We start from the raw sequence: 25389 nt of genomic DNA on the forward strand, positions 1-25389 counted from the left end.
ATTTTGTTGATAGGTAAGGCCTGCGAAGCACATCGCCACAGACAGCTCCTAGCACTTGGAAGGACAGTGTTGCTCAGCCATACTTACATCACTTTGCAGCTTGTAGGCCTGCTTTGCATGCTTCACGTTTAGCTGCTCAGGATCACAAGTGTATTGGTGAAAAGGCTGCCTGTAGTTAACATTGCTTGCAAGCTGCTGGCTTCTCTTAGCATGGAGGAATCCTGGCTGGTTGAGGTGACTCTGGAACTGTGCCCTGTTTTGGGCATATCCACTCCTGTATTGGTTGTCACTCTGGAGTTTCCCCACTCTGAGGACATGCCTGATTTTGGGATCATCATTTGCACTCAGAAATCCAATCTGCTGGCCTCTGTCTCTCAAGAAGGCTTCTCTGTACTTGTACTGCAGGAAGGGCAGAGGTAAATCTCATTTTCACATTCAGATTGCCTTCAAATTCTGTTACGAAATAACTTACCCTCCCTAACTATCAATCATGCTTCCTGTAGTGCACAAAGACCAAGGGTTTGTTTGATATCAAACTACATCTCCTAATCTAACAAGACACTTTAGAAGAACGCCCTTTGTGGTAATTTTTAAAGGAGTAGAAAGACTTAGGGAGCCAAAAACACTCATCTCTCAAAAGCAATCAGAATCCTCTTATTGCTGCACTCTTGAGCACAACCAATACACAGCTCCAGCAGTGAAGCTCCTCCATCTTCAGCTTTCTTGCCACCTGTGGCCTTCTGTGTTCAAAGGTGACCCGCTTTATTCTAGACCATGCTTTAACTATTCATAGCCTAGCACCTATTTTATTTAACTATATCATGATATACCTCCTTCCGAAGAACAACCCTTTGAAGTGCAACAGAGGAGCCTGGTATTGAACATTATTAATGGGAGCATTTAGTTGGAAATCTTTGCAGTTATCCAGCATTTGGTTTCATTGGCTCACCAATTTTCCAAAGCAGAACAAGGTTCACTTACGTCAGAGTTCACCCATTTTTACAGGCTGAGGGTGGCATAGGAAGGGGGGTTGGGAAGTGTTTGAAACAGAACAGTTCTTACATCACTAGCAATCTCTCTTGAAGCCTTTGCTGTCTGGAATGGGATGGCATCAATCCTAAAATCATAGCCAGATGCCCTTGTCTGTTCCCAAGATGTTTTATACAATTTCTGTGTTGAAAAGAAAAGAACAAAACAGTCATTTCCCCCTACCGTTTCTTAAACGCAGTCCCAAAACTGCAATAATAAATGTTTTATCCTACTGGGCTTATTTGTATCAAGAGTCATCAGTACCATCTCCAAGGTTTTGATCCAGTTCTATAGCACTTCAACTTCTTTTCTATTCACCATAAAGATAAAATGCCTCATCTGAAAAGTGCCACCAGGGTTTCCTTTTGTACTTGAATGTGGTTGTTTTTGATGTGATTTAATTTCTATTAGAAACTGTGATGCATCAGTCACATCAATATTGCATTGATATTGCCCTTATTCTCTCTTTTGATGCATCCACTTGCAGTGTCTTGGGTTTCGTGGCATCATAATTTCAATACCAGTTATTTCAAGCTTTTCAAGTGATCCCTGTCTCTATCCCCTGCCACATGTGGCTTCATTAACTCACATGGAATAACAGCCGTTTCTAACATATTTAATGTGACTTTGAGGATGTGAAATACATTTACATCCTGAAGAAAAACTGCTCTAGATTTGATTCTTGTTCCATTAGTAGCTTTCTTAAATTAGCTTCCAGTCTGCAGGTCTTCCTACGCAGTCATGGTATCTTAGCTGGTGGTTTTGGCTGTCCCTTTCTGACTTTATTGATTTGCTTTCTATAAGTCTTTGATTCATACTTTCTGGGGTTTGTGATCATATGAAAACAAGCATAAAATCCACTTCACATTTTAAAAGCTATTACTCTCTTTCACTGGTGAATTTGGTGCTAGGTGGTGCTAAATTTTAAGGTAAACTGAGATGCCAGAAATCCTGCAAGCCAGCCTGGGTAGAAACAATGCAAGCATGACCATACACCCTGCTAAAAGGTCTAGGGCTGACCTTTCATTTGTGTGCAATCACCCCTTTGCCTTTTTACCTCCTCTATCACTTCAAAGAGTGTAAATCCTATTTGTTTCTTTCACCTATAGAGCACCTATCACCAAACAAGGAACTCAAAGTTTCTTACAAACTAAGGTCACTCTGACCCTACAGTTAAAGACAACAGCTATTTAATCAGGGAACAGTACATTAGTAATAGTCTGAGTGCCTCTGTCTGGGATAATGTGGAAACAAAATCCCTTTAAATCAATTCCATTCACTGATTCAGTTGTATCCAGGTTGATAACAACTGTACCTAAGGGATAAGTCGTCATGTTGCGACGTTGTGACTTCATGAAGGTGGATCCTTCATGAAGGAAGGAAAGAGGATTCTCCCTCCTTCCCCACCCAAACATAAGTAAAAAGATTTAAATTTGTAACTAACAATATCTATACTGAAAGACTGAAATCCTTAATAATGGCTTCCTGCTCTGGAAAGCAGAACTAATCCTCAAAAGAAAAATCAACAGTCTTTTCCTGATCCCTCCAGCCCAAACCTAGCAACATGTTGGCTGTCCACAGCCTCTGGCTTTTATTAGATTTAGTCGGGCTTAGAGAACCTGACTTCTACATATACATGAAAGTTTTTCACTCCCAAGCAAGTTTACCAAGTCAACTCCCCAAAGTAAAAGGCTTACTTACATCACTGATGTGAAGTGCATTCTGGCGGGCTCGGATAAAATCTGGATGATCAGGAGGCAGGGTGTACCTGTGCCTGGCTTCGAAGCCTTCAGCCTTGTACAGTCTCTGTGGGGTTGAAAGTCATTGAATGCAATTGATACTGGAAGCAATGTCAAGATAATTATTTTACGCATTTTAGTAACAACTAAAGTTAAGATCACTTATAGTAAAATGAAACCTACATCATTGCACTGGAGGTAGCTGGTTTTAGCATGAATCAAATCTGGAGAGTCAACCACAGCAGTGAACTTCAAACTTTCTGGCTTCTGACGGTACTTTACCTGAGAGGGGGAGAAGGCAACCAAAACAAACAAAGGAAAAAAAACACAGGATGTTTCTGTTTATGATACATCAATTCCAAGCATGTGATGACTGGAGTCAAACATAAAAGCCACCTTCCTGAAGCCACAATTTAAAAAACATACTGTTCAGATTTAGTTTAAGCTGCTCTTACAGCTAGGGAATGGGGATGCTTCTGTATCATTGCTGTGGTGCCTGGCCACCAAACTTCTTTTTTTGTGTGTGTGCAAGGACTTCTAACTGAAAATTCACATGCAAAAAGCTTTAGAACACTACACTTTTGACAGCTCATAATTTTTCTCCATTAATGCATGATACTGAGCAGGCAAATGCCCCTTCACTGTGGTTGTCAATGCTGTATCTTTCTATATGCCTTCCATAACCACCTGCTTAGAATTTCATAATGGAGTTTACTGCATTTATTTATTGCTACATGTTTTGTTTATACTTTTGTGTTTCATTCGGAATGGAAAATATTCAGCAGGTGTCACACAGTGGACTTGCATCTCCCATACTGCTTCTTGGTAACTTACACCTTGTATAAACAGGCTCCCACATCAAAAGGAAATGATAAGCTACATTCGTAAGTGTCATGTAACGAGGAGCCTTGATGGTAAACAATTCCTACAGACGTGCTACCCCATGAAAGATTTATCAGTTACCTCACTGATGAGCTCTCCAGCCTTCTTTACACTTTCTATCTGTGGAGATCTCAGAGCCATCCAACCAACTCCTTTCATGAAGTTCAAGTCTGATTTATAGCGATGCTGTTAAAAATGAAAATCGTTAGCTATCAGTTTTTGTATCCATAGCTATTAAGGTTTTTTAAAAAGACTCCCTGATTCATATTAACATTTTGAGTTTTTTCATTTGCCATGCACATATCACATCGTAAAGCCAAACTGTTTGCATTTGTTCATTCCACCAGGAATTAAATAATGTATCATATGCAAGTTACAAGAGAAGGCCCCACGAGTGAATTAGTATGACTCAAAGCAGTAAGTAATAACCTGTTTGTACTGGGTGTAAAAGAACCCCTTTTGAAATAATTTTCTGAGGTGAGTTCAAGTCAGGAATACTAATTATTTTATCTGGTGCATGCTTCCTCATTAACCCCATTTCTAGGCGGACACCTTACTCTCTTTTTACTCACATTAAAGGCTTGCTTAAACTCCTAATCCAGTAAAGAAAACAAGGCACACCCAATAGAAAGTGAAAGCCAGTAAAGTACCCACAATCCCGACAATTCTGACTTCTTCAGAGTAACAGTGGCTTACTGTGATTTTAACTCAATCGATCATCCATTTTTTTCAGGGTTGGGTTTTTTTTCCCTTATATGCAGAAGGATGTAACAGCCAGCTAGCTCAAGCATGTTGTACTTTACTAGATAGTGAGGGTGTCAGAAAAAAGCACCTTCATAATTTCTCTGGATTCCTGACCTCCAGGGTCTAAAGACAAAGAGCCAAGTGCTGAGGTTCTTACTCACCTCCTATCCTGTCCCTAAGTATATGCTTTTAGGATCTAAGGACTAAGTCCCTGGAAATGCCACTTTCCTATCATGTGAGCCACCATCACACATCAGTAAATAGTAAAAAATCCTGCCTTCCTGGATCTAACTACCTGTATGCCATCTGTTAGCCATTACAGAAGACGACAGAAATGGGAGTTGAAAAGGTAAAGAACTAGCAACAGCTTCTATACCATCCCAAGAATACCCAAAAAAAGTTCTGGCAATGAAGACTACATTTGGGATACCAAATAGCAAATACACTGAGTAAGAAAGGACACAAGCTCTTCAGTGTTTTGATTGCGGCTCTGATTTTCACAGCTGGAATATCTGTTAATACCTGCTCATCAGATCTGACTGAATCCAACGAATACCCCATCACTTTATCTCACAATAAAATCCTGAGCTCAGTAAATGATAAGCTCTCTAAAGACCTATAAAGAGTTAGCATAACTTTCTAAATAAACTTTTTCACTTCCCTGATGAATGATCCAGTTTCATCTCTTACAAAACAAAGAACACCAGAACAGAGCTTCCCACTAACAAAGTCGCTAATGACACTGGTCCTTGAAAATACAGCTATGCGAATCCATGCAGCTTTACGCACACACTCAACATCTACATCTGTTTGAAAGCACACACAGACAATGGCTTGTCCCTGAACACAGGTACATGCTAAGGCAAAGTGAGCAGGGATGTGGTCCTTGCTGATATTCCATCTTTTCAGTCATCAAAGCTTGTCTGGGCCTACATTTGCATGAGCAATTTCTGCAAACGCTTCTGGGGAACTGGTTATTTGATATGATCGTTTCTGTTTGCAAATTACCTTCTAACATATCCCAAACCAACCTCCAAGTATTTAATATTCTGTTCAAAGAATTCTGCATGTAGACCAGTGGCTGTCAAATCACTGACTAGCTGTGATCCAAACAGCTGGGAGGGGACTGTGTATATCCCTCAGCTCTAGAACAAGTAACATGGACCACAGTGATTCTCCATCAGGTTCATAACACGAGAACCTCTGATTCACATATATTCCATATGTGAGGAGCAATCACTGCCCAGTGTCAATATACAGTCCGTGTCAGTCACTCAAAGGTTTGTTATTGCTAAATTCCATTTGCTGTTAACAGAAGGAAAGCCTGTACCTCACTCTGTAGCATGTGGGCTCTTTTGGCCCACTTCATCTTCATGTCTTCTGGAAGTGCTGTAAATTCATGGAGTATCTTTCTGTAATCTTGATCACTCGCTAAGGCCTGGGCTTTCCTGGCATGGACAAGATTCACCATGTCCATGGGCAGATGGTATTGAGACCACACTTCTTGGGATCCTTTCTTATACTCCTGTTCACTCTGTAATTTGGCAGCATGCAAGCAATGCAGCAACCTGGTGTCATCCAGAATGCTTCTGGCACCAATGTGCTTTCCTCTCTCCGTCACAAAGTTGTGTTTATATTGGTACTAAAAATAAAAAAGGGTGAAAGTGAAAAAGTGCCAAACTTGGACTGGCTACTCTAGCAAACTAACTTAGGATAAGCCACTGAAACATCTATGCTGTCCATAAAAACAGCCGAGGTATGCAGCACTAGAAAGTAATAGTCTGAATCTCTCATTGCCCTCAAATTTAAATACCACAGGAGTTGCAACATTAAAGTTAAGCGCACCTTAATACATTCTCTGAATATGCCCAAAGCATTGATCATGTTTAACCTCAGATCATGTACTTTTATTATCTCTCATAGAATTTTATTCCTATCGCTAGGAATAAGAAACCATGAGAAACAAACAAAAGACAGAAGAAAAAAATCTATACAAAAGAGAAACATCATGCACTCTGTAGCCTTCAGATTTGCAAATGCCACCCAGATATTTTAAAGAGTAAATTCAGTTTTCCTGGACCAATAACTATGCTGAGAAGCCTAAGATGGTGGTCTGAGCACAAGAATAACCGCCAGCAACCCCTCATTCTCATCTTAGCTGGGACTATGACTCTCCCTATGATCTTGCATTTATCCTTTCTGTGAAATAGCGATGATTATGATAATGATTATTTATACAGCATCAACAGGGTGCTTGGAACTTTAAAGGGAAGGCCTGGGCCCTGAAGAGTTCATAATGTAGTTGAAATGGGATAATAACACTTATCTGCCACACAAGAGAGTTGTGGGGATTGAATTACAGTAGCTAATGTTTATAAAGTGCTTCCAAGATGAAGGGCCAAATTCAGATCTGTTGTAAGTGGATGTAATTCTATTATGGACTTGTACCCTTTAGAGCAGATCTGAAGCTGTAACCAAAAGCACTCTGCAAAATATGGTTAAGTATACATTAGAAATTACAGCTAGAAATAGTTGCTTGATAAAACAAATACACATTAAATATATTCATATTTTATCACATTAGAGAGAAAACATGCCACTAAATACTACACAAAATGAAAACTACTTCTACTAAATTCAGCTTAATTGTCATTTTTTCCTAGAATTTATTAAATGTCTTGTGAGGAAGGGATGAACTTAGCTTTCTGAGAAATGGATACCACCATGTCTAAGTGTTTTGCAAACAACAATCCAAATTAGAAGATATTTTTATGGGTAAGAAGATGCATTTCCTCTATTTCAGAAATCAAGGGGACACAAGAGCTTCCACTGATTTTCACTTCCTAACCAGACAGACAGCTCCTGATTTTCATACTCAGCTTCTGACTTCATGTCAATTTGGGAACATTAAGCACTTCCGAAACTCAGCTCAAAGCAGGGTGGACAGAATTAGTGGGCACTTTATAATATGAGGAGCTGAAAGACTGGAAAGGAGCAGAATCCCTCTGATTTGTCTGTCTGCAAATACTTTAATTCACTAGCTATTTCCCACTGGAAGATGTTTAACCGAGCTTGGTTCCCTATTAGCAGCGATTCTTCCTCTTCTTTTTTTTTCTTTTAAATTCACACAAAGAATCTCATTCATAAGTAATATATTCTGTCTCACACTTGTCTCACATGGTTATGGAGTTGCTTTAATTCAGTTAAATCTGCTTTAGACAATGTTTTACATGAAGTTAACAGAAATTAGGCAAGAAGGAAGGTTGAATCATTCAACTCACATCACTGGCAATTTCTCTAGAGGCCCTGGCAGTCTGGAACGGGAGTGCTTCCGTTGTCAGCTTGTAGCCTTGAGCACGTAGATTATGCCAAGATTCTTTGTATTTTGCCTAAAGTAGGAAAGGCACATGTAGATTGCTGTTTCACTTTTAAATGCACAAAGGAACAAACAAAGGAACCCTCTTTCATTTGTTATTCTGTGTTACAGCCTCATTCTTCATAATCAAAGGATTTTTTAAAATTATCTTTGGGAAATCCTACTAACTTAGACAAAACATGTCTCGTTCTTTATGTAGATTTAATTTACTCACAACTGGATATATGCTAATGGAGATAAATATCATTATAATCAAATCAGGGAAAGCATAAATAGAATAGATCTAAAAAGTCTACTTATCCATCTTCCTTGCTACTGCACGATTCAACCTCCATCCCAAATAAGTATAAGAAATACAGAACAAATTCTTACATCGCTGAGGTTGGCTGCATTTATTTTTGCCCGTGTAAATTCAGGCAGACCCAGGGTTGGTGTATAGTGATGCTGGCTGTCCTCTCCTGCTGCTTTATATAGGCGCTAAGAAGGAGATCAAAAAGACAATTGCAATTAATTTCCTCTATTGTTTCAATAATATAACAGCAGTACTTAAATTGTTCATGGTTATGACAACTACATTAGCCAGCACAAAATCCAGCTAAGAAGGTACCATTGCAACTGTAATGGGGTTTTTCTGGGCATAAAAATGTTTATATTAATTTTTATGCATATATCGTGATGCCAACTCACTACATTCTTAGCCTTGCATTGTTATGTTCCCAGCAGGCCAAAAGCAGACTTAAGAATGTTAAGGACATCATGAACATGTTTTAAATAAAAAGGTAGGCATTTCTGGTGCACTGGCCATATTTTCTAGCTTGGATTTTTCTTCATGTTAATATAGATGATTTTGCTAATTTGTCTATGAGGTTTATCTCCTTTTTTCAAAAATTAGAAAAGTGATGCATTGTTTAGGAGCCCTCTAAAGTGGACTATACTATGCAAATGAGCTCCCTCAAGAACACCCCACAGACCTGATCTTTTGAGGCTGTTTTACGTAAAAAAACCTGGTAACAAGACTATATCGTATGGGTACTATTTAAGCTTTTTAAAAGAGATTTAATTGAAAATTGTATTCAATGTTTGGAAATAATAAAATGTGATCTAACTGTGAAAAAGCACAAATAAGTGATGCTTGCTTTCTTTTTGATACATTTTGCTTTCAGAACAGGGCTGTTTCTTTCCCACTCCTCCATCCCTAGCTCACTGCATTTTGAAGAGCATATTTTCTGATTCACGTTAGGAGAACCTACCTCATTAGCAATCATATTGCTGAATTTTGCATGAAGGAGGCCAGGAGAGTCTGTCACCAATGTGTACTTGAAGGAATGTGGTAGCTGACGATATTTATTCTGAGTTCACACACAAAGAAAATTGAACAGAATAACTAAATTATCTTGTCAGATAAGGGACTTTTGCAATACCAGCGGTCTAGTACTGCTTCTTGTGCTTAAAACTCTACTGTGCAAAGGGTATGTGTCTATTAACCATTAGACTAATTTACTTTTTGTTACTCTGAATTTGGTGCATTTAAGTCTCACAGGGGAAGTGAAAAGTAAATAAAGAATAAGGTGTTAAAAAAAAAATCCAACTGCTGCTATGCTGAGTACAGTAATAAGGTTATTTCACTACTTGGTGTCATTAAACCTGGCTAGTGGAATTAACAGTAAAGGCAATCCGATCCAGAGAGAAGGTGCTGTATAAGCCCACTGAACTTTTTTTGTGAGAAAAATGAGGTTGCATCTGACCTGTGGTCCTATGTCAGCATTGTGAGCAAAATAGCTGCACGATCACTACAAGCAGGGATCTGTTCACTAGAACACAACTAGGAAGAGCACTCTTATTTTTCTTAATTTCACATCTATATGAATATGGGCAACAGATCTAAGTTTTGAAAGTAGGAGAGACTATACGAGAACACAAAAAAGGAAATAAAAATTCAGTTACAGAGGGAGAAAAACAGTAGCACACAAAAGCAGCAAGTGGAAAACAGACTAAGACTGTAAAGCAGGAGCTGAGATGAGGACAGCGTAATGTATTGGGCAATTCACAGATCAGTCCGATTTTGGAGAAACAGTCTAGGGTACTTAGAGATAGGCACGGCTTTATTTTTAGTTGAAAAAACCATTTTAATTGTAAAATAAATAACAAAATAACAACCTCTTGGGTTTGAAACACAGGAGAAAAGATTTGCGAAAACACTTAGCAAAGTCTGCAAAACCTTGAACTCCATCAGGTTCACCCATCTGCAGTTAGGACACGAATGGAATGATCAAACACGAGGGGACGGAGCCTAGCATTATTCAGTGAGTCACTTAGCCAGCCCAGTTTAATAGAAAGACATCTGGCAAACTCTTGTTTGTACTGGAGAAATCAAAACCCTCTTTTGTTACCTCGCTGATGAGTTCAGAAGCTTTCTTCTTTCCTTCAATCTCTAGGGCCCCTGGAGTAATACATCCAACTCCTCTCATAAAGTTCATGTCAGAGCGGTATAAATTCTAAGGAAAACCAAGCAGAAGTAATTACAAGTTTGCATTTGAGATGCCCTATGTTTATTCATCCAAAAATACACAATAACTGTATTCAGATAAATCCATTAAAATCAGTATCTACCACAGACAGTTCATATACATTACCCTAAGTTCTTGTGTTTATGTATGTGTCCATGTGCATACAGCCTTCGTTTTTAACAGTTCCAAATAGTCATAGAATAAGCAGGGAACACCAAGGAAAAATAGCACTAAGCTACTGTTCAGACTTTGTTAAAATATTTTCCAGACCACCAAACCTATCAGTGACTCACTGTAAATACTACTTTTTCAAAAGTCACCAATAAGTTACTGGTAGATACATTGTGACAAATATTATTACATTTGATGATGAGAAAGGTGAGGAGGATCATTTTATTTTCTGCTTCAAAAAAAAAGCTATAAAGACCAAACAACTAGTAAAGTACAGATTTGCCTACTTGATGGATATGTGAAAATTGCTACTGCTCACCGAGGGAGGAACTAGCTTTAGTTAATGAGGCATTTTGGTTCAGCCAACCACTTATAATGGAAATGGACTATGCCTTCATTTTATTCAGCCACCTAGGAAAACAGTAACAGCTCCCCTTCCATCCAGGCCTGTCCAAAGCTAATCTCTAGACTGAAAGGCATTGTAGTGCTGTGTACAGCAAATGTCCTTTGTGAGTCGGAAGGTAAGAGCAGACAACACTAGAGTGTAGTCCCCACCTCTTGTCAGCTACTAGCACCAGCTGCTAAGACAGTAAATTCTCCACTCAGATGTATTGCTGCCAATCATCATTTCACCCCCAACTCAAAATGAGTCATGGATGGAAAACTGCCTCAGAATCTCTGATTACACGTGTTTTTACCCGAATTAGGGCAGCACCATGGCAGCTGATGTTTACGCTTGTTTGAACACAGCCTGCCATCTTTAAGACTGTTGGCTCCAAAAGTTAAATTGATATACAGCAGCATTTTGGTGTCAGACATGTTTTTAAGATACAGTCCCTCCTGAGGTCTCTGGAGGCAATGTAATCCATTAAAAGCCCTTTGCTCAAGGCTGTGCCTACAGACACAGCCTACCCTTCAATTTGTAAGGCTTTATCTAGTTAATTTCACTCAAGATTACATAGGGAGCTTCTTAGAATTTCAGTGGTTATGCCCTGGCCCAGAGTTTATAAGTCTCTTACAAATGAGATTTATAACAGCAGGCATCTTTCTTGTGGAGGTACACATGAATTTCATCCAGATACAAACCAACTCAAAGAGCAGCCAGCAAACAGTTTGCATGGTTAGCAAGACCTTAAAAAAAGAGTATTTCACCAACAGTGCAATGATTCTCACTTGCAAACACTGCTCTGCCTGATCATCAGTGACTACTATACTTTACCCCTCAGGATAGTGTGATCACTGCTGTACAACTGCCCAATAAAAAAAATGTCTCATTCCTGAATGTAATCACAGGGGAACAGCCATTTCTTATCCCTCAGCTGCTGCTTAAATACACAGTGCCATGGTTTGGAACAGAACTGTCTTGCATTGGGACCGACAGGGAAATATCACTGGGATGTTTTGCAGTTACCTCGCTCTGTAGTTTGTATGCATTCTTGGCACACCGCAATCTCACATCATCAGTCAAAGGAGTGTACTGATGTAGCAGCTGTCTGTATTCTTGTTCGCTGACCAAAGACTGGGCTTTCCTGGCATGTACCAAGTTTATCATATCCAGTGGCAGGTGGAAGTGAGTCTTTGTATCCTCAAAACCTTGCTTATATTTCACCTATCAAATTAAAAACAGATCACATAGATATCATAGCATGGTAATTAGAATTCAGGTTTTGATCGAAGAGGCATTCTCCATATTTCCCCCATTTTCCAGTATAAATTATTCTTTTTAAAAGTTCCCTAACTTGTTTAAGAACACTGTGAATGATCAATACTTATAACTAGAATACATGGCAGCCCATCCTTCATCAAAATAGTAGCCACCTACATTATATTCAATTAAGATAAGATATTATTTATAATTCTTTTTGTTAAAACTGGATACATTGAATCTATAAAATTACCAAACTGATAAATGAAATTACAACTCACTGCATTTCTAGAAAGCACAACAAAAACATGAAGCTACTACCCAAGGATAAAATGCAAACTGCCATATTTATATCAGAATTAGTACATATCCTCACTCAAAATATTTGTTGGTCTCCATTGATTTGGCCAGTTTAATTTCATATTTTTAAATGTCATTTTTAGTGGTGGGGTTTTTTAGACTTCTTGTCTCCATCCAGAAAAAGAAAGGTGTAGAAATCTTCAAAGAACTTCTTGAACATGACATTTCCCTATCAGTTTATGCAAATTTGAGATGTTCAGGCTGTTCATCCAGATTATGAGCTTCCAGAGTTATTGACAATCTTCAAACTAATTTAGAGTAACCTGATAGATGGATGAATTCTTCAGACACTTGTTGTTACCTGTATGTCTAAGCATACCATCGCATAAGAAAGAATCCCAGTACAAGCCCAGCACTTACTAAAAGTGAACACTCTCCCATCTATATCCACAATCGGGCTCACTATGGACAGTTTTGGCAAGAATATAAGTAGATCTTAGATTATTTATGTTCTTGAAGTCAGACAAGTATTTCACTACTTTCTCGAACAAGCCACAGTGTTCAAAATGCACTGCATAGTTACGATTCCTATAGGCAATGAACAAATGATGCGATTCTTACCCTATCCCAAGACCAAGTTGGAACCATTCCCCAACCAAAAAATTCCAACTTGAAAATCCATAAACTCATTCATAAACTCATCCATCCTTTAGCCTTTCAGGAAAACAGTAAACTGAAAATAATCACTGAATAACTTCGTATCTCTGCTAAATTTAATTTATTTCTGTACAAAGACCACTACTAATTCTCAATTAGACCTGCCCCTGAGTGATACTTTTACAGAGTAAAATATTCTATGCTAGGCAACAGTGGTATGCAGCAGGGGATTGTACAAGAATGCACAGTCTTCTTTTATTGTCATATTAATGTTACTGTAAATAATGTAAAAGAATGGTAAGAATATCATGATTGTATCAAGTGGGAGAGAAAGACCCAAGTTTTAAACAGTAAGCTAGTCCACAGCTAAGTGCATCATTCATGAGGAGCTACTCGCTCTTAGCCAATTCCAAAATGCCCACATCTTTCTTGTACTTACATCACTCTGTAGCAATGCAGCGTGGACTGAATGAGCAATATGAATATCACCATCCAAGCCTCGTGAGCCAACCATCTGTCCTTTCATTTTCTGAAATGCCTCCTTATACTTGTGCTAAAAAGGAAATAAGAATAGAAATGTGAATAGGAGTGAAGAGAAGCATTAGTCAGATTGTTAAAACGTGAATAAAAGGGTTTTCACATTACAGAAAGCAAGCTACGGACAATAAATGCTGGCTATACTTAATATGATAATAAATCTGAATGAAACTTTAGTGGATGCTAGGAAGACCTCACCTGTGCAAACATTTTAATATTTTATCCTATTTAGAGAAAAGCACAAAAAAACCCACCAATGAACACCTACAAATAGCTTGGGTTAGTTACCTGCTATTGCACAGGTGGTGAAAGATAAGAACCCAGTGCAGGTGCTCAAAATTAGCCTCTGAGGAGCCTCTCTCCATCAGCATTCTAGCAAAGTCAGAACAACTGGGCTCCTATGCTTGAAATCTGTATATTTCTACAACCTTTAAAGGACACTCAAGACAAACCCTGAAGGGTAGAATCCCCTGAATAAGCTCTCTCTTTCAAAGCTTACCTAGCCAACAGTGGCCGACAGCTCCTAAAAAATCCCTGAGATTGTTGAGTCACTACAGCAGGTAAGTTTATTAGCAAAGCTGACAGATTTTGTTGTTTTAGCAAACCTTCCTTTGCTTAGTTACCAACAGCACTTCATTATGGCTGCATCTCCAAAAGCCCAACTAACTAGACTGAGGCCAGATGTCTCTCAGATGTGAGTTGGCTGGACATGCTGTTTCCATCCAGAGTCACTCAGCAGAGCAGAAACAGTCTGGAGTGACTGGCATATACTACTGGACAGTATCAGCAGTAAGTTCACATACATCACTTATGATTTCACCCGAAGCTTTTGCTGCCTGGAAGGGAATGGCATCTAGTTTCAGTTGATAGCCACCATCTTTCATCTTTCCCCAGGACTCCTTATAGCGAATCTAGGAAGCAGGAAACAGGAATAAAGCAGAGTTGCTGTTCAGAGGGTTGACACTGCAGCATTATTGCTATCCTAGCAATGTTACACATCAGTTTAATTCTATTCTAATGCAGAGGGCTCATATAAATGAAACTATCAATACACAACAGGAATAATCACATGACAAATGTCCATTATTGTAGAGGAGTGAAGGCAGTGGGTTGATCAGCATTGATAACGTGCAGCTGTGGCTTTGCCTCAGAGGCAGTGGGTTGATTGACCTGGATGATGTGCAGCTGTATCTTGTTCCTGCTAAGTGGTTAAATAGCACTGAGGAGTCTAGGAGAGGGGGCTTGATGGAGGAGGAGCAGTGTGGTCTGACCTCTGGAGGAAGGTGAAACAGCATGGGCAGGAGAATCTGACTGATAGTAAAAACCTTGTTGCAGCCTACTAGCCTGCCTGTGTTGCAGCAATTGGTGCCCTGTGTGAGGCTGAGTTGGACTCTGACTACAACATGTTATTAAAATGTATTTTTTCGTTCTTAATCTTTCTAACTTATAAGAAGATTGATTTCTTATATTCAGAAACATTTAGACTATATAATGATCATATCTGGGGAAAGGAAAGAAATTTAGCCTGATTTCCTGTGTAGGACAAATAGCAAAGCACTATCAACTTTTTCAGTTTTTTTTTTTAAAGCATTAAAGGTCAGATTTATACCTCACTGATATTCATAGCATTTAATTTGGCCCGAAGAATTTCAGGAAGATCTGTCGTTGGTGTATATTGATGCTTTACACTCTCTCCATGCTCCTTGTACAGCCTCTGAGAGGAAAAAAAAAAAAAAAGATTAAAAAAAAAAGTACTCGCTACACGTCCAGTCACTAGTTCAGACAAAAACATTAATAAACAAGTTTATGGAAAGCAAAGACTATAGAAAAGTGACAGCAGCATTAATAAATACAAGCCATTGTATTAGTCAAAAAGCTCTGGGAGTCTGACACATCTATCAACTAAAGAGGAGCTCCTTGAAGTTTTGAGTGTATAAATCAATGTATATGAAAATTCAGATATTGGAATATTAATTTGATGACCTCCAACATATGTGAATAGCGAAAGGGAGAATGAACAGCATTTATTAACAGGTATGCAGCCACAGGTGGCCCATCAACACTTTGAAATTCCACAGAAATCTGGGGAGATGAAGTTCCCCAAACACATCTCTCCAAAGTTGTTCATTTTTACCAGACAAATATGATATTAATTACCTATACGATTCCTCCAAAGTTATTTCCAGCCCTAGTTGCAAGAGGGTACTCAATAGTCAGTGGAAAGAGATTAAAAAACCCTCAGAAGTGGACTGATCCCATCATAAAACAGGAGTTTATGTGGGCTACCTTGGAGGCAGAATACAGGGCTGGCTCAGGACTAACAAGCTCCCTGATGTCTGCAGACAGGTATGAGTTGTTCTGTGCAGTTAGCTGGAACTTCCCCTACAATGGCTATGCAGAGTTCACCTCTTCCACATTATTTTCCTTTCCTAGCTTAGTTTCTTCTTACATTGACATAATTTTCAGGTGAGTACAGATAGCCACCATCATTTTTTGGGTCTTTAGATATGACCCACATCTTGACCACCCAACTTGCCTTTCCAAGGCTATTATTTCTGTGTGAGGCTTTGAGATCCTCTACATTAGAAAGAACCTCTCCATTTCACCCTGCTGCCACTTTCTTTAGCAAGTAGGTCCACTTGTATTGCAGCTCCCTAAGAGGGAAATTAATGAGAACTTCATGTGTGAAGAAGTAGAGCAGCAGACTGATTTTGACTGTGGCTCAGTGGAACAAAATGACTTATATTTATCCTGCCTGAGATGTAAGCCTTTTGGATCTTATTAATTAAACCAAAGGCATAGACACTATACGTATTACAATAGCATGTGTTTTACACAAAGTCTTTCATCTTCTTCACTTTAAAAATATCTATTTTCACAATAAAACCTCCTCTCATGTTTGAAACTTGTCTTTTTTGAGTGACTTTTGCTTATTATTCACTTCTGTATTATCCCAGTTAAGTCTACAATATTTTTAAATCGCTCTTCTATTAAAAATAAACATGTTTAAACACCAAACAGCCTCAATTCTTCCCTTTAAGTTTCCCCCTCCTGGATTTCTCTCTCAGCAGGATGACAGCTTGAAATAGTTTATTTTTTCTTCCTTGTCATGCTGACTTACAGTTTGTTTCCAAAGAATATGCAGAAACTGAAATTTGAAAGGTCTGTTTGAAAAGGAGAAAGAACCCCAAATGTGTTCTTCCTCAATGAATCTCAAATGGCCAAAAGTCTCTGAAGGTCAAAGGTCAGTCTTACTCCTAAATTTTACTTCTGGAAAATAAAAATTGGACAGAAATCCCTTTTTACATGAAAGTCTCATTCATTTCAGTGGGATCTCTACGACTTCCCATTCCAAGTTAGAAACATGCTTTTTGTGAGATGCACCACACCAGAACACAGAAATTTCATGGTTCCCAGGGATAATCTCAGAGAAAGAGAGAGAGAGAAAGCCAGTGCTTCAATCAGGTCGTTCAAAGAGGATACCACTCTTATAATCATAATGTATATACATTATAACTTACATCCACAGCCTGGTTATAACTAATTCTAGCCTGGATCATCTCAGGAGTGTCTTTAATACTGGTAAACTTCAAAGCATATGGATGCTGACGGTACTTCTTCTGTTGAGCAGAAAAAGATCAAAGCTGTGAATTTTGTGCTGCTCTTTCATGCTATTTGAAAGAGAAAAATCATAGGTTGCTGGAGATTAGAGTGAATTTGTGAACATAATTATTATTCCTCTTTCCTCATCTTTATGTCCTAGGTACTTTCAGATTAATATTTGTTTCAATTTAACAATAACCTTTTGCCGATTAATATTAAAGAATTTCTCCATAAATATAAGGAAAACATTTCAAAATGAGATTCTGCCTACCTAAATACTCCAGAACTCAGGATCTTAAAATCTTTTTCAGATTACTTCAAATACAGTATGACTGATTATATTTTTTATTTATGGTTTCTTTAAGCAAGATATTATATACAGTTGTCATGTGTTAATAATAGCAATTGTTTAACTTATTGTTTCAGGGTTTAGGTTTCCTCCTAACACCTATATTAAATCTCTGCAGCCATTAACACTGTGCCTAATTGTAATGGTATATCTTCTGGATAATTATATTAATTCTGCTTGCTCGAAAGGACCCATAGTAGCTTTTGAGAGGTCTTGTTATATATGCATAATTAAGATGAAGGCTATTTGATGGCAAAACAACACTTTCCATATCACCAGGTCACTAAAAGCTTCCCTTCCTGCATAAGTTGTCCTAAACCCATCAACACTCTTATCTCTTCTCTACATAGTGCATACTAAATTTTCCCAATGCCTGTGATGAACTCCCAAGTCAATAAGCATTTCATGGCTCTTCTGGATATTGTTTTTATCTCAGTGTTCGAGTCTAAAGGCATGTCATTCTCTTTTACATTGAGCTTGTGATCCACATAATTTTATTTGAGGCAACATCTTGATTCTTTGGGGACTCAAAACACCAATGTAAAACACATTACCACTTTAAAGGTATTACAAGCTTATGAGCAATTTTTTGGTTTCAGAAAGAAATCTCTTAAAAAATGACCGGTCTTGCTAAGTTTCACTGGGGACAAAAGCAGTTTATATTTTGTCCTGATCAGCTTTAGAGACAAATAAGGGTTGACCAGAACATCTCTACGTAAATTTTCTAGAAACTATATTCTGGCAATTGCTTTTTACCATTACTACCAGGGCTAGTCACTGTGTGTATGTAAGAAAGGAGAAGGCTCATAGCCATCTAAAATTATTTAGTACTCACAAAAAGGTTGACATGAACAACCTAGCAGGTCAAATTTCTACTTGGCAGTTTTTACTATTCTAACATCAAAATGGTATACCTATACAGATTCCAAGACTGTTCCAGCTGGCACTGCTGGACTGGCTTTTATGAAGCTACCTTGCTTTACACTAGCTGAGGATCTAGTTTATTGTGTCTAAAAAAATCCCCCTTCTTCATTGTAGATGATTACACAGGGAAAACATAGTGTTAGCAATCAGGCAGACGTGAAAGGATTACCATATTTTTCTGAGACACTAGTGGTTATGCTGTTATTCTCACTGAGTGAATGGACAGATTATTCCTTCATCACCCGTGGTTATCTAAAAAATCACAGGACTGAGTCTCCTACTGCAGCAGATTTGGCCAGTAGGAGTCCCTCTGAAATAACAGAACCAGAATACTACGAAACTTTCAACCATTTCCAACAGAACCTCCTCTGAAGGCCTCATGGGTCTGACACAAAGGATTCTAGAGCCTTCCTTTTCCTCTAAGTGATACTGGTTATAGGGAAAAATAAGGATGAAAACTACCTGGGCCAATAGATAGCTGCAGATAGAGATATCTATATTAATTTCAATAGCTAACATGAATATATATGAAAAGGAGCAAGAAGGTACAAAAAAAGGTTCTGGGTCCAATGACTGCATCTTTTCATCATCTCTCCTGTTTTGCTTCATTAAAAAGGTAGGTTAGTGGGTAGCAATTGAGCACTGTTTGATTGCCATTATTATTCATAATATCATTTGTCACCTACTTTGTTTTTGCAAAGGCTATATAGACTCCTACTGGTGTGTGTTTGGTATCTGGTTTCCCTCTAATTACCAGTCCTATCCCTGGTTTTGAGGTCTTTCATGTGGTATGCCTTTTTCTTTCCCCTTTGAGTGGAAATTATTTTAATTTTATACAGACTTTTTGCACGCATTATGCAGCAAATTCTGTTACATGCTGTCATGAAATCTCACCTCACTAATGAGTTCTCCTGCCTTCTTAGCCTGCTCCACATTTAATGACCCAGTGGCTATCCATCCAGCTCCTTTCATCCAGTTCAAATCTGCTCTGTATTGGTTCTGACAAAGAAAAAAAAAATCCTATTGTTGGTGTTCATACACTTAAAATGCCATTAAAGGATTCAGACATCTCAGGAACAACAACCAAGTCAAATTAGTGCCTGCTTTTGTTTTATTCACTATTGCACAGTTGCAAGGAAAGCAAAAAAATTACAGAATGAAACAGAAGTATTTGGACTCACCGGCATTTGTGCAATATGTTTTGCAAGGTAATTTTTAGAAGCGGTCTACACCTTACTGTCATTTGTAATTTTTATTCTAAGGTGTCAAAAACTTTGGTTCTGTTGTACATAGTGCACTGTTGCAAATATCATTAATGATTTGCAATGATAAGAAAACGGTAGCATTTCCCAATCCCTATCCTTTTGTTGTACTGGAGGGAAAGCATTATGTTTTGTTTTTTTCCATGTTTCTTTAAGGAGGCTGAGTACAGGAGTACTTCACACTTTCCTCACAAAACCTCTTCTACCAACAGCCTACTGAATTCCAAAAGCTCACACGAGCACTACAGCTATGTTTCTCAAAGAAGCCAGAAGGGTTTCAGCACCTATACCTCAACAAGACCTATACACATATCTATCTTAGTCTCCTTGAAAAGTTCTGATTTAAAACCTCAGAACAGGAAGTCTAATTTATAGTAACCATTTACAGTACCAGACAGTTCATCTGATGGTTACTGTTGGGCATGTGGTCTCTATATGGAATTGTATCACCACTTTTATCACTAAATTATTTAACCTCCCTTCACATTAGGTAAAAAAACCCTGTACAACATATATGAATCCTAGTGTTTTATTAACATTTGAAGTAGGCTTTGAGTAGGCTTTATATCTCTTGAGCAAGTAAGTGGTTAATATTTACTGTTTTAACATTAACTGTTTAATAGTTGAAAAATTAGGTGCATAAATACGTCATGGCATTAAAAGCATAAACATCTGAAGAAATTCAGCCCTAAGTGTCTGAAGGGGTTGAATGAAAAGGTACTGAAATAAATTCAGCTCTGGACTTACATCACTTTGCAATCCGTAGGCCCACTTGGCCCATGCCACTTTCATGTCAGTAGGCAGGGCTGTGTAGTGATGGAGAGCTGTCTTGTACCCTCTATCTGTGGCCAAGTTCTGAGCCTTTTTGGCATGGACAAGGTTAACCATATCCATGGAGACCTGGAACTGATTCTTTGTGTCCTCAAATGCCTTCTTGTACTCCAGATCGCTTTGCAACTTTGACATTTGAAGGGAATGAGCCATCTGTGAATCTTCCTCCACAGCTTTTACTCCAATCAGCTTACCCTTCATCTTCTCATAACCTTCCTTATATTTAATCTGTGAAGAAAAAAATAGACTGTGAGTAAACGATCTAAGCGGCCAAACTGACAGCTCTGCGAGTAGTAAAGCAATGGTCTACCAGAGCTGTGACATTCTTGGTCTTTGATACAAGCAAGAAAGAAGTCCATTTGCAAAAGAGAACTGGAATGCCTTAGAAATTAGTAAGTGTTTATAAATAAACTTTTTCTAAATAATAACATGTTCACAAAAAGCTGTAAGAAATCTTTTCTTTTTGTTTCTTTCTAGGAAAACCAACATTCTTTAAGCACTGAGTTCAGATGGTTCTTTCACGTATTTTCTGGCCAGTCACAGATGTATTTAGTTATGATGTTTCACAGGAGATTTTCACTTCATTTTGAGTTCTAAAATTCACCCTCAGGTCAAAATGAGAATAGGAAAACACAGTCAGCATGTGGGGAAAAACTCTGAATTGCTCAGAGCAAACTTTCTGACTAATTATGGAATGCCAATCCTTAGCACAAATTGAGTGAGGGTGGCTCAGGGCACTGAGATGTATGTGACATATCCCTAACACCTGGTAGCAACGTGGACTGTCAGCTGTCCTAAGAATAAGGAAGCTCATAGAGTCCATACTCACATCACTTGCCAGATCCTTCTTTGCCTTAGCTGTCAAGAATGACAAAGCATCCAAACGAAGCACAAATCCTTTTTCCTTCTGCTTCTCCCAGCTACTCTTGTAGAGTTTCTAAAGAGATGAAAATACCACAGCCTCTTTATTACTATCAATATATTCTGTTTGTTCTATAGTCACAATGAAAGCTCTCAAGTAACATCAGACCAGAATACACTCCATGCCCAGAAACTATCTGTCTAAGGATCAGATCCTGGTGTCTTCACTTACATACTGTAACTGAGGGCACCGTAACCCCATTATCTCACTGGTTCCAGTGAAACTGTCAATGTGCCACTCATCTGGGAAATCTACTTATGTGGAAAATACACAGCTTCAAACTCTAAAAGCAACAAGTCTTTAGAACAACAGATGTGACTAGTGTTTCATTAAGAGCAAGTAATCAAATTTAGCTATAACGTTTTTACATCTAAAACATTTGGAACTTCTCAGAGAAAGAATTTAACTTTTACCCACAGAACAAACATTTCAACAGCAGCTGTAACTATTCACAGGAGTGAGGGAATCCAAACCTCTGTCTTACACAGTACCTCACTGATATTGGCAGCATTTGCTTTGGCCAGTATGAAGACAGGATCATCTTTGCTGATGGTGTACTGATGAAGAAAATGCTCTTTTCCTGACCTGTAGGCAACCTGTACATAGAAAGTAAAGCATGGTTAACAAGCAGTAGTCCATGTTTAATACTGAAGGAATACTGATTAAAACACCCCAAATATTCAAGGATTTGTTAGGGTAATTTACTTGGTGAGTCAGTCTTTAGCATCATGACTTTTTTTGCCAAATATGAATTTGGAAGCTGACACAGAGTCAGGTTGACCAAATTACTCATGGTTAAATTTCAGGGAAACAGTGAAACACCATACTTATCAGGATACTTTAATTCTCTTTCCTAAATTTACCTACTTAACTGGCTATAAAGCTGTCAGTAATTCATACTCTGTACAAAATGTATGCAAGAATACATCCAATATTAAACTACAGCTACCTTTTAGGTGGAATGAAAGTCTTTAATAGGATGCAGAAACAGTGAATTTTAGGCATGAAATTAAGAACACTAAGCAATTGAATCTGCAGAGAAAATTTGTGACTTAAATGTAATTAGCTGACTGCTAATACTCCAGTGAGGACTAATATTCCAACTTTAAATGAAAATATCAAGGACCTTTTATGATCCAAGTAGCAAATGTCTCCATTTTATATCCCAGGGCAACATCAACAGAGAAATGAACTGCTCTGTTTCAGAAGCCCATAAAGCTGTTGGAGGAGATGTTAAAAAGCAATGAAAAGATGTTCCATTTCACAAAATGTTACATTTCTTACATCTCACAGAAAAAGATAAAAAAATGTCTCTACTATAAAGCTCTAAATCCGTGGTTACTATTCTGACTTCAGCACAAATACAGAAAGGCAGCGCTGTCCAGTACATAGGAAATAAGTAACAGGAGTCAGGAGACCAGCATTCTCCTCTGATTCAGTATGGTGTCATCTGTGAGCACACAACACTCATCCAAGTAAATGCCAGGTTTTTACTGAAGCAGAGGAGCAAAAAAAAAGCAAACATGGTAGCTTCCTGGAAAAGACCAATCAAGAAGCAATAATGCTTCATTCACATAACAACTGAGAAGCTGACAGTATCTTCATTTCAAGGCACAACATATTAAAAGTAATTTTAAAAAAGCTTGGCAAGTAACTACTGTTCCAAATTTAGTTGTTAAGCAATTTTAACAACAGGTTCCCTTTCTTTTGGAAACTTAAAAGTGAGCTGCTGTCAGCTAAGTCCTGCCAAGGAATCCTGAGGTACCATCTCAGCCTTGAAGTGGTTGGGCAGTGGAACTGAATGACCTTTGTAGGTCCCTTCCAACTGAAATAGTCTATTCTATTCTATTAAATTATAAGCTATCCTAATCTGTCTGCCAGGGTTGCCCAGCCCCAAAGAAGAATAGGGAGCATTCTGAAGGCACCCAGTTTGGGAAAATATGCCTATTTTAGCATTTTACTAAATCATCGAATCAAAAAGTGAAGTACTTTAGTAAAGTAAGTAAAGTACTTTAAAAGCAACAGCTGAATAACGTGTGTGGTCTCACAAGGCTGATGTAGCTTTAAGTAGTCTGACAGGGCCCTCAGTGGAGAGAAACACAGAACCTGGGATGGATGTATATCAGTCCTGTGGTAATGTCTACCTCGCTTTGAAGCACCACTTGAGGATCAGCTGGGAATACTGTGTTTTCCCTCCAGCTTCCTTCCTCACTTTTACTACCTCATGGATAACCAATTGTCTTGCAGATGACACTAATGTCTCTGGAACACCCAGTTATACTTTCATGAACACACTTCAGCCATACTTGGATCCAGCCTGCACCACACAGACGTTTGTCACCGAGACTGTCTTGTAGAGGCACCCTCCCACTCCCCCGCCAGCCTCTGACGTAATTTATCAGAAACCTCACATGTCTATTTCCATTCCCACTGGGGTTTGATTTTGGTTATTGTTCTAGTTCAGAGAATTAATGAGAGAATTAATCAAATAAACAAATAAGACCCCTTAGAAATAAATCTCAAGAAATTTCATCTATTGAGAGGTTTCAGGATTGGGTTCTCTTCCACCACCAGCCCAGTCCACATATCTCAGGAATGACCACATTATGAGTAAGCTACTGGGAAAGATACAAATTCTGTCAAGGACTCACATCACTCTGCAGTTCCTGGCTTTTCTTGGCATGCTTGATCTGAGAACTGTCAGCCACACTGGTGAACTTCAGAGTATCAGCCTTCTGTCTGTACTTTTTCTACATCAAATTAAAGCAGGTTACACAGAAGTTTCAGTATCTACCTTTTCCCGTAAATACAGTATTCTCAAAAAGTACGTGACTAATAGACCCAAAAGTCCCATGTAAATTCCCAAGACAGTTTTAGTATACGTATCAACAAAATAAGCTTCCAAATACTACCCAGTGATACTATTTTCGAGGCAAGGGCAGTGCAAATGAGTATGGTAAATGCATTGTTGCTGACATTGCAAGTATGGGTACTCTTTGGTGCCAGAGGTAATAGCTACATATCTTACAAGATCTAGGTTGCACACCAACTGATGAGTGTCCTTCGCAAACTGGGTATGACTTAACTCAGGATACAAGAGAGCTCATAAGCTACACGGTCAATATTACTATCTCATTTTCTTACATGAGACTTCTCAAGCAAATGCATGTGATGTTCAAATCACTGAACATATATTACTAAGATATTTAAATTAAGATATTTCTAAATTATCAATTAAATTAGAGCAGGCAATTTCAGTATCCTGAAAGTAACATAAATTCAAAACTTTCCCCACCATCTCCCAGATCTTTTCAAAGCAGAGCTCAGTGTAGACACTGCAGTCAAGCCTTCCTGGGAGCAACAGCTATGAGAGGCCTCCACAAGGCTCAGGTCTTGGATGTGGGAAAAAACATCATGCTTCATTCATCCTCTGGTACCAGTACTTATATAAAACCTATTTGAATGGACAAATTTTCATAGACACTAGTGTTTCTAGTTTGTTAAATAAGACTGTCTTTACTTTTATTCCATCTTACTTCTTGTTTTGCATTTGAAATACACCAAAATGAATGGAAAACTTTAATTGACTTCTTCAGGCTTTGGATCAGCCCTGTTTTGAATCAATATCTCTGCCTCAGCTTGTTCTCAAATGAGTGATGCAAAAGGCTAAGCAGCTCTTTTTATCTTTGACACAGTATAAAGAAATGCAGCATCCTATTTCATGACCATAATATGATAGGGGACACCAAGCAAATACTTCTTGTATACTTTAGTTGAATTCTTATTCTAACAGTTCAACCATGAAGTGGGGCATTCCACCTAGGAAGGAAAGCATCTTTTCGTTATCTGGCATTTCAGGCGAGAAATCCTTCTGTTTGAACTGATGGGTGAACATATCAGTTTATGCTGTG

At 38.4% G+C, this 25389-nt stretch overlaps 1 protein-coding gene and 1 long non-coding RNA gene across 2 annotated transcripts in view; one reads left to right on the top strand and one right to left on the bottom strand.

Moving 5' to 3' along the window:
• NRAP (nebulin related anchoring protein) overlaps positions 1-25389 on the bottom strand; it is a 53680-nt gene that overhangs the window by 2963 nt on the left and 25328 nt on the right. Inside the window, exons 20-39 of the mRNA XM_005239233.3 lie at positions 24130-24228; positions 21970-22074; positions 21386-21493; positions 20473-20784; positions 19358-19462; positions 17109-17207; positions 15197-15301; positions 14391-14498; positions 13490-13603; positions 11860-12057; positions 10161-10265; positions 9021-9119; positions 8143-8247; positions 7676-7783; positions 5725-6036; positions 3732-3836; positions 2952-3050; positions 2731-2835; positions 1063-1170; positions 88-399 (exon numbers count right to left, since the gene is read on the bottom strand). Of these exons, the coding sequence (XP_005239290.2) occupies positions 88-399; positions 1063-1170; positions 2731-2835; positions 2952-3050; positions 3732-3836; positions 5725-6036; positions 7676-7783; positions 8143-8247; positions 9021-9119; positions 10161-10265; positions 11860-12057; positions 13490-13603; positions 14391-14498; positions 15197-15301; positions 17109-17207; positions 19358-19462; positions 20473-20784; positions 21386-21493; positions 21970-22074; positions 24130-24228 (2811 nt within the window). The remainder of the gene's footprint in view (positions 1-87; positions 400-1062; positions 1171-2730; positions 2836-2951; positions 3051-3731; positions 3837-5724; positions 6037-7675; positions 7784-8142; positions 8248-9020; positions 9120-10160; positions 10266-11859; positions 12058-13489; positions 13604-14390; positions 14499-15196; positions 15302-17108; positions 17208-19357; positions 19463-20472; positions 20785-21385; positions 21494-21969; positions 22075-24129; positions 24229-25389) is intronic.
• On the top strand, positions 336-5059 carry LOC129784910 (uncharacterized). Its single transcript, XR_008748158.1, has 2 exons — positions 336-416; positions 3998-5059. It is a non-coding gene; the product is annotated as an uncharacterized LOC129784910 (long non-coding RNA).

This window comes from Falco peregrinus, chromosome 1 (genome assembly GCF_023634155.1).
Source record: "Falco peregrinus isolate bFalPer1 chromosome 1, bFalPer1.pri, whole genome shotgun sequence".
Taxonomy (NCBI): Eukaryota; Metazoa; Chordata; class Aves; order Falconiformes; family Falconidae; genus Falco; species Falco peregrinus.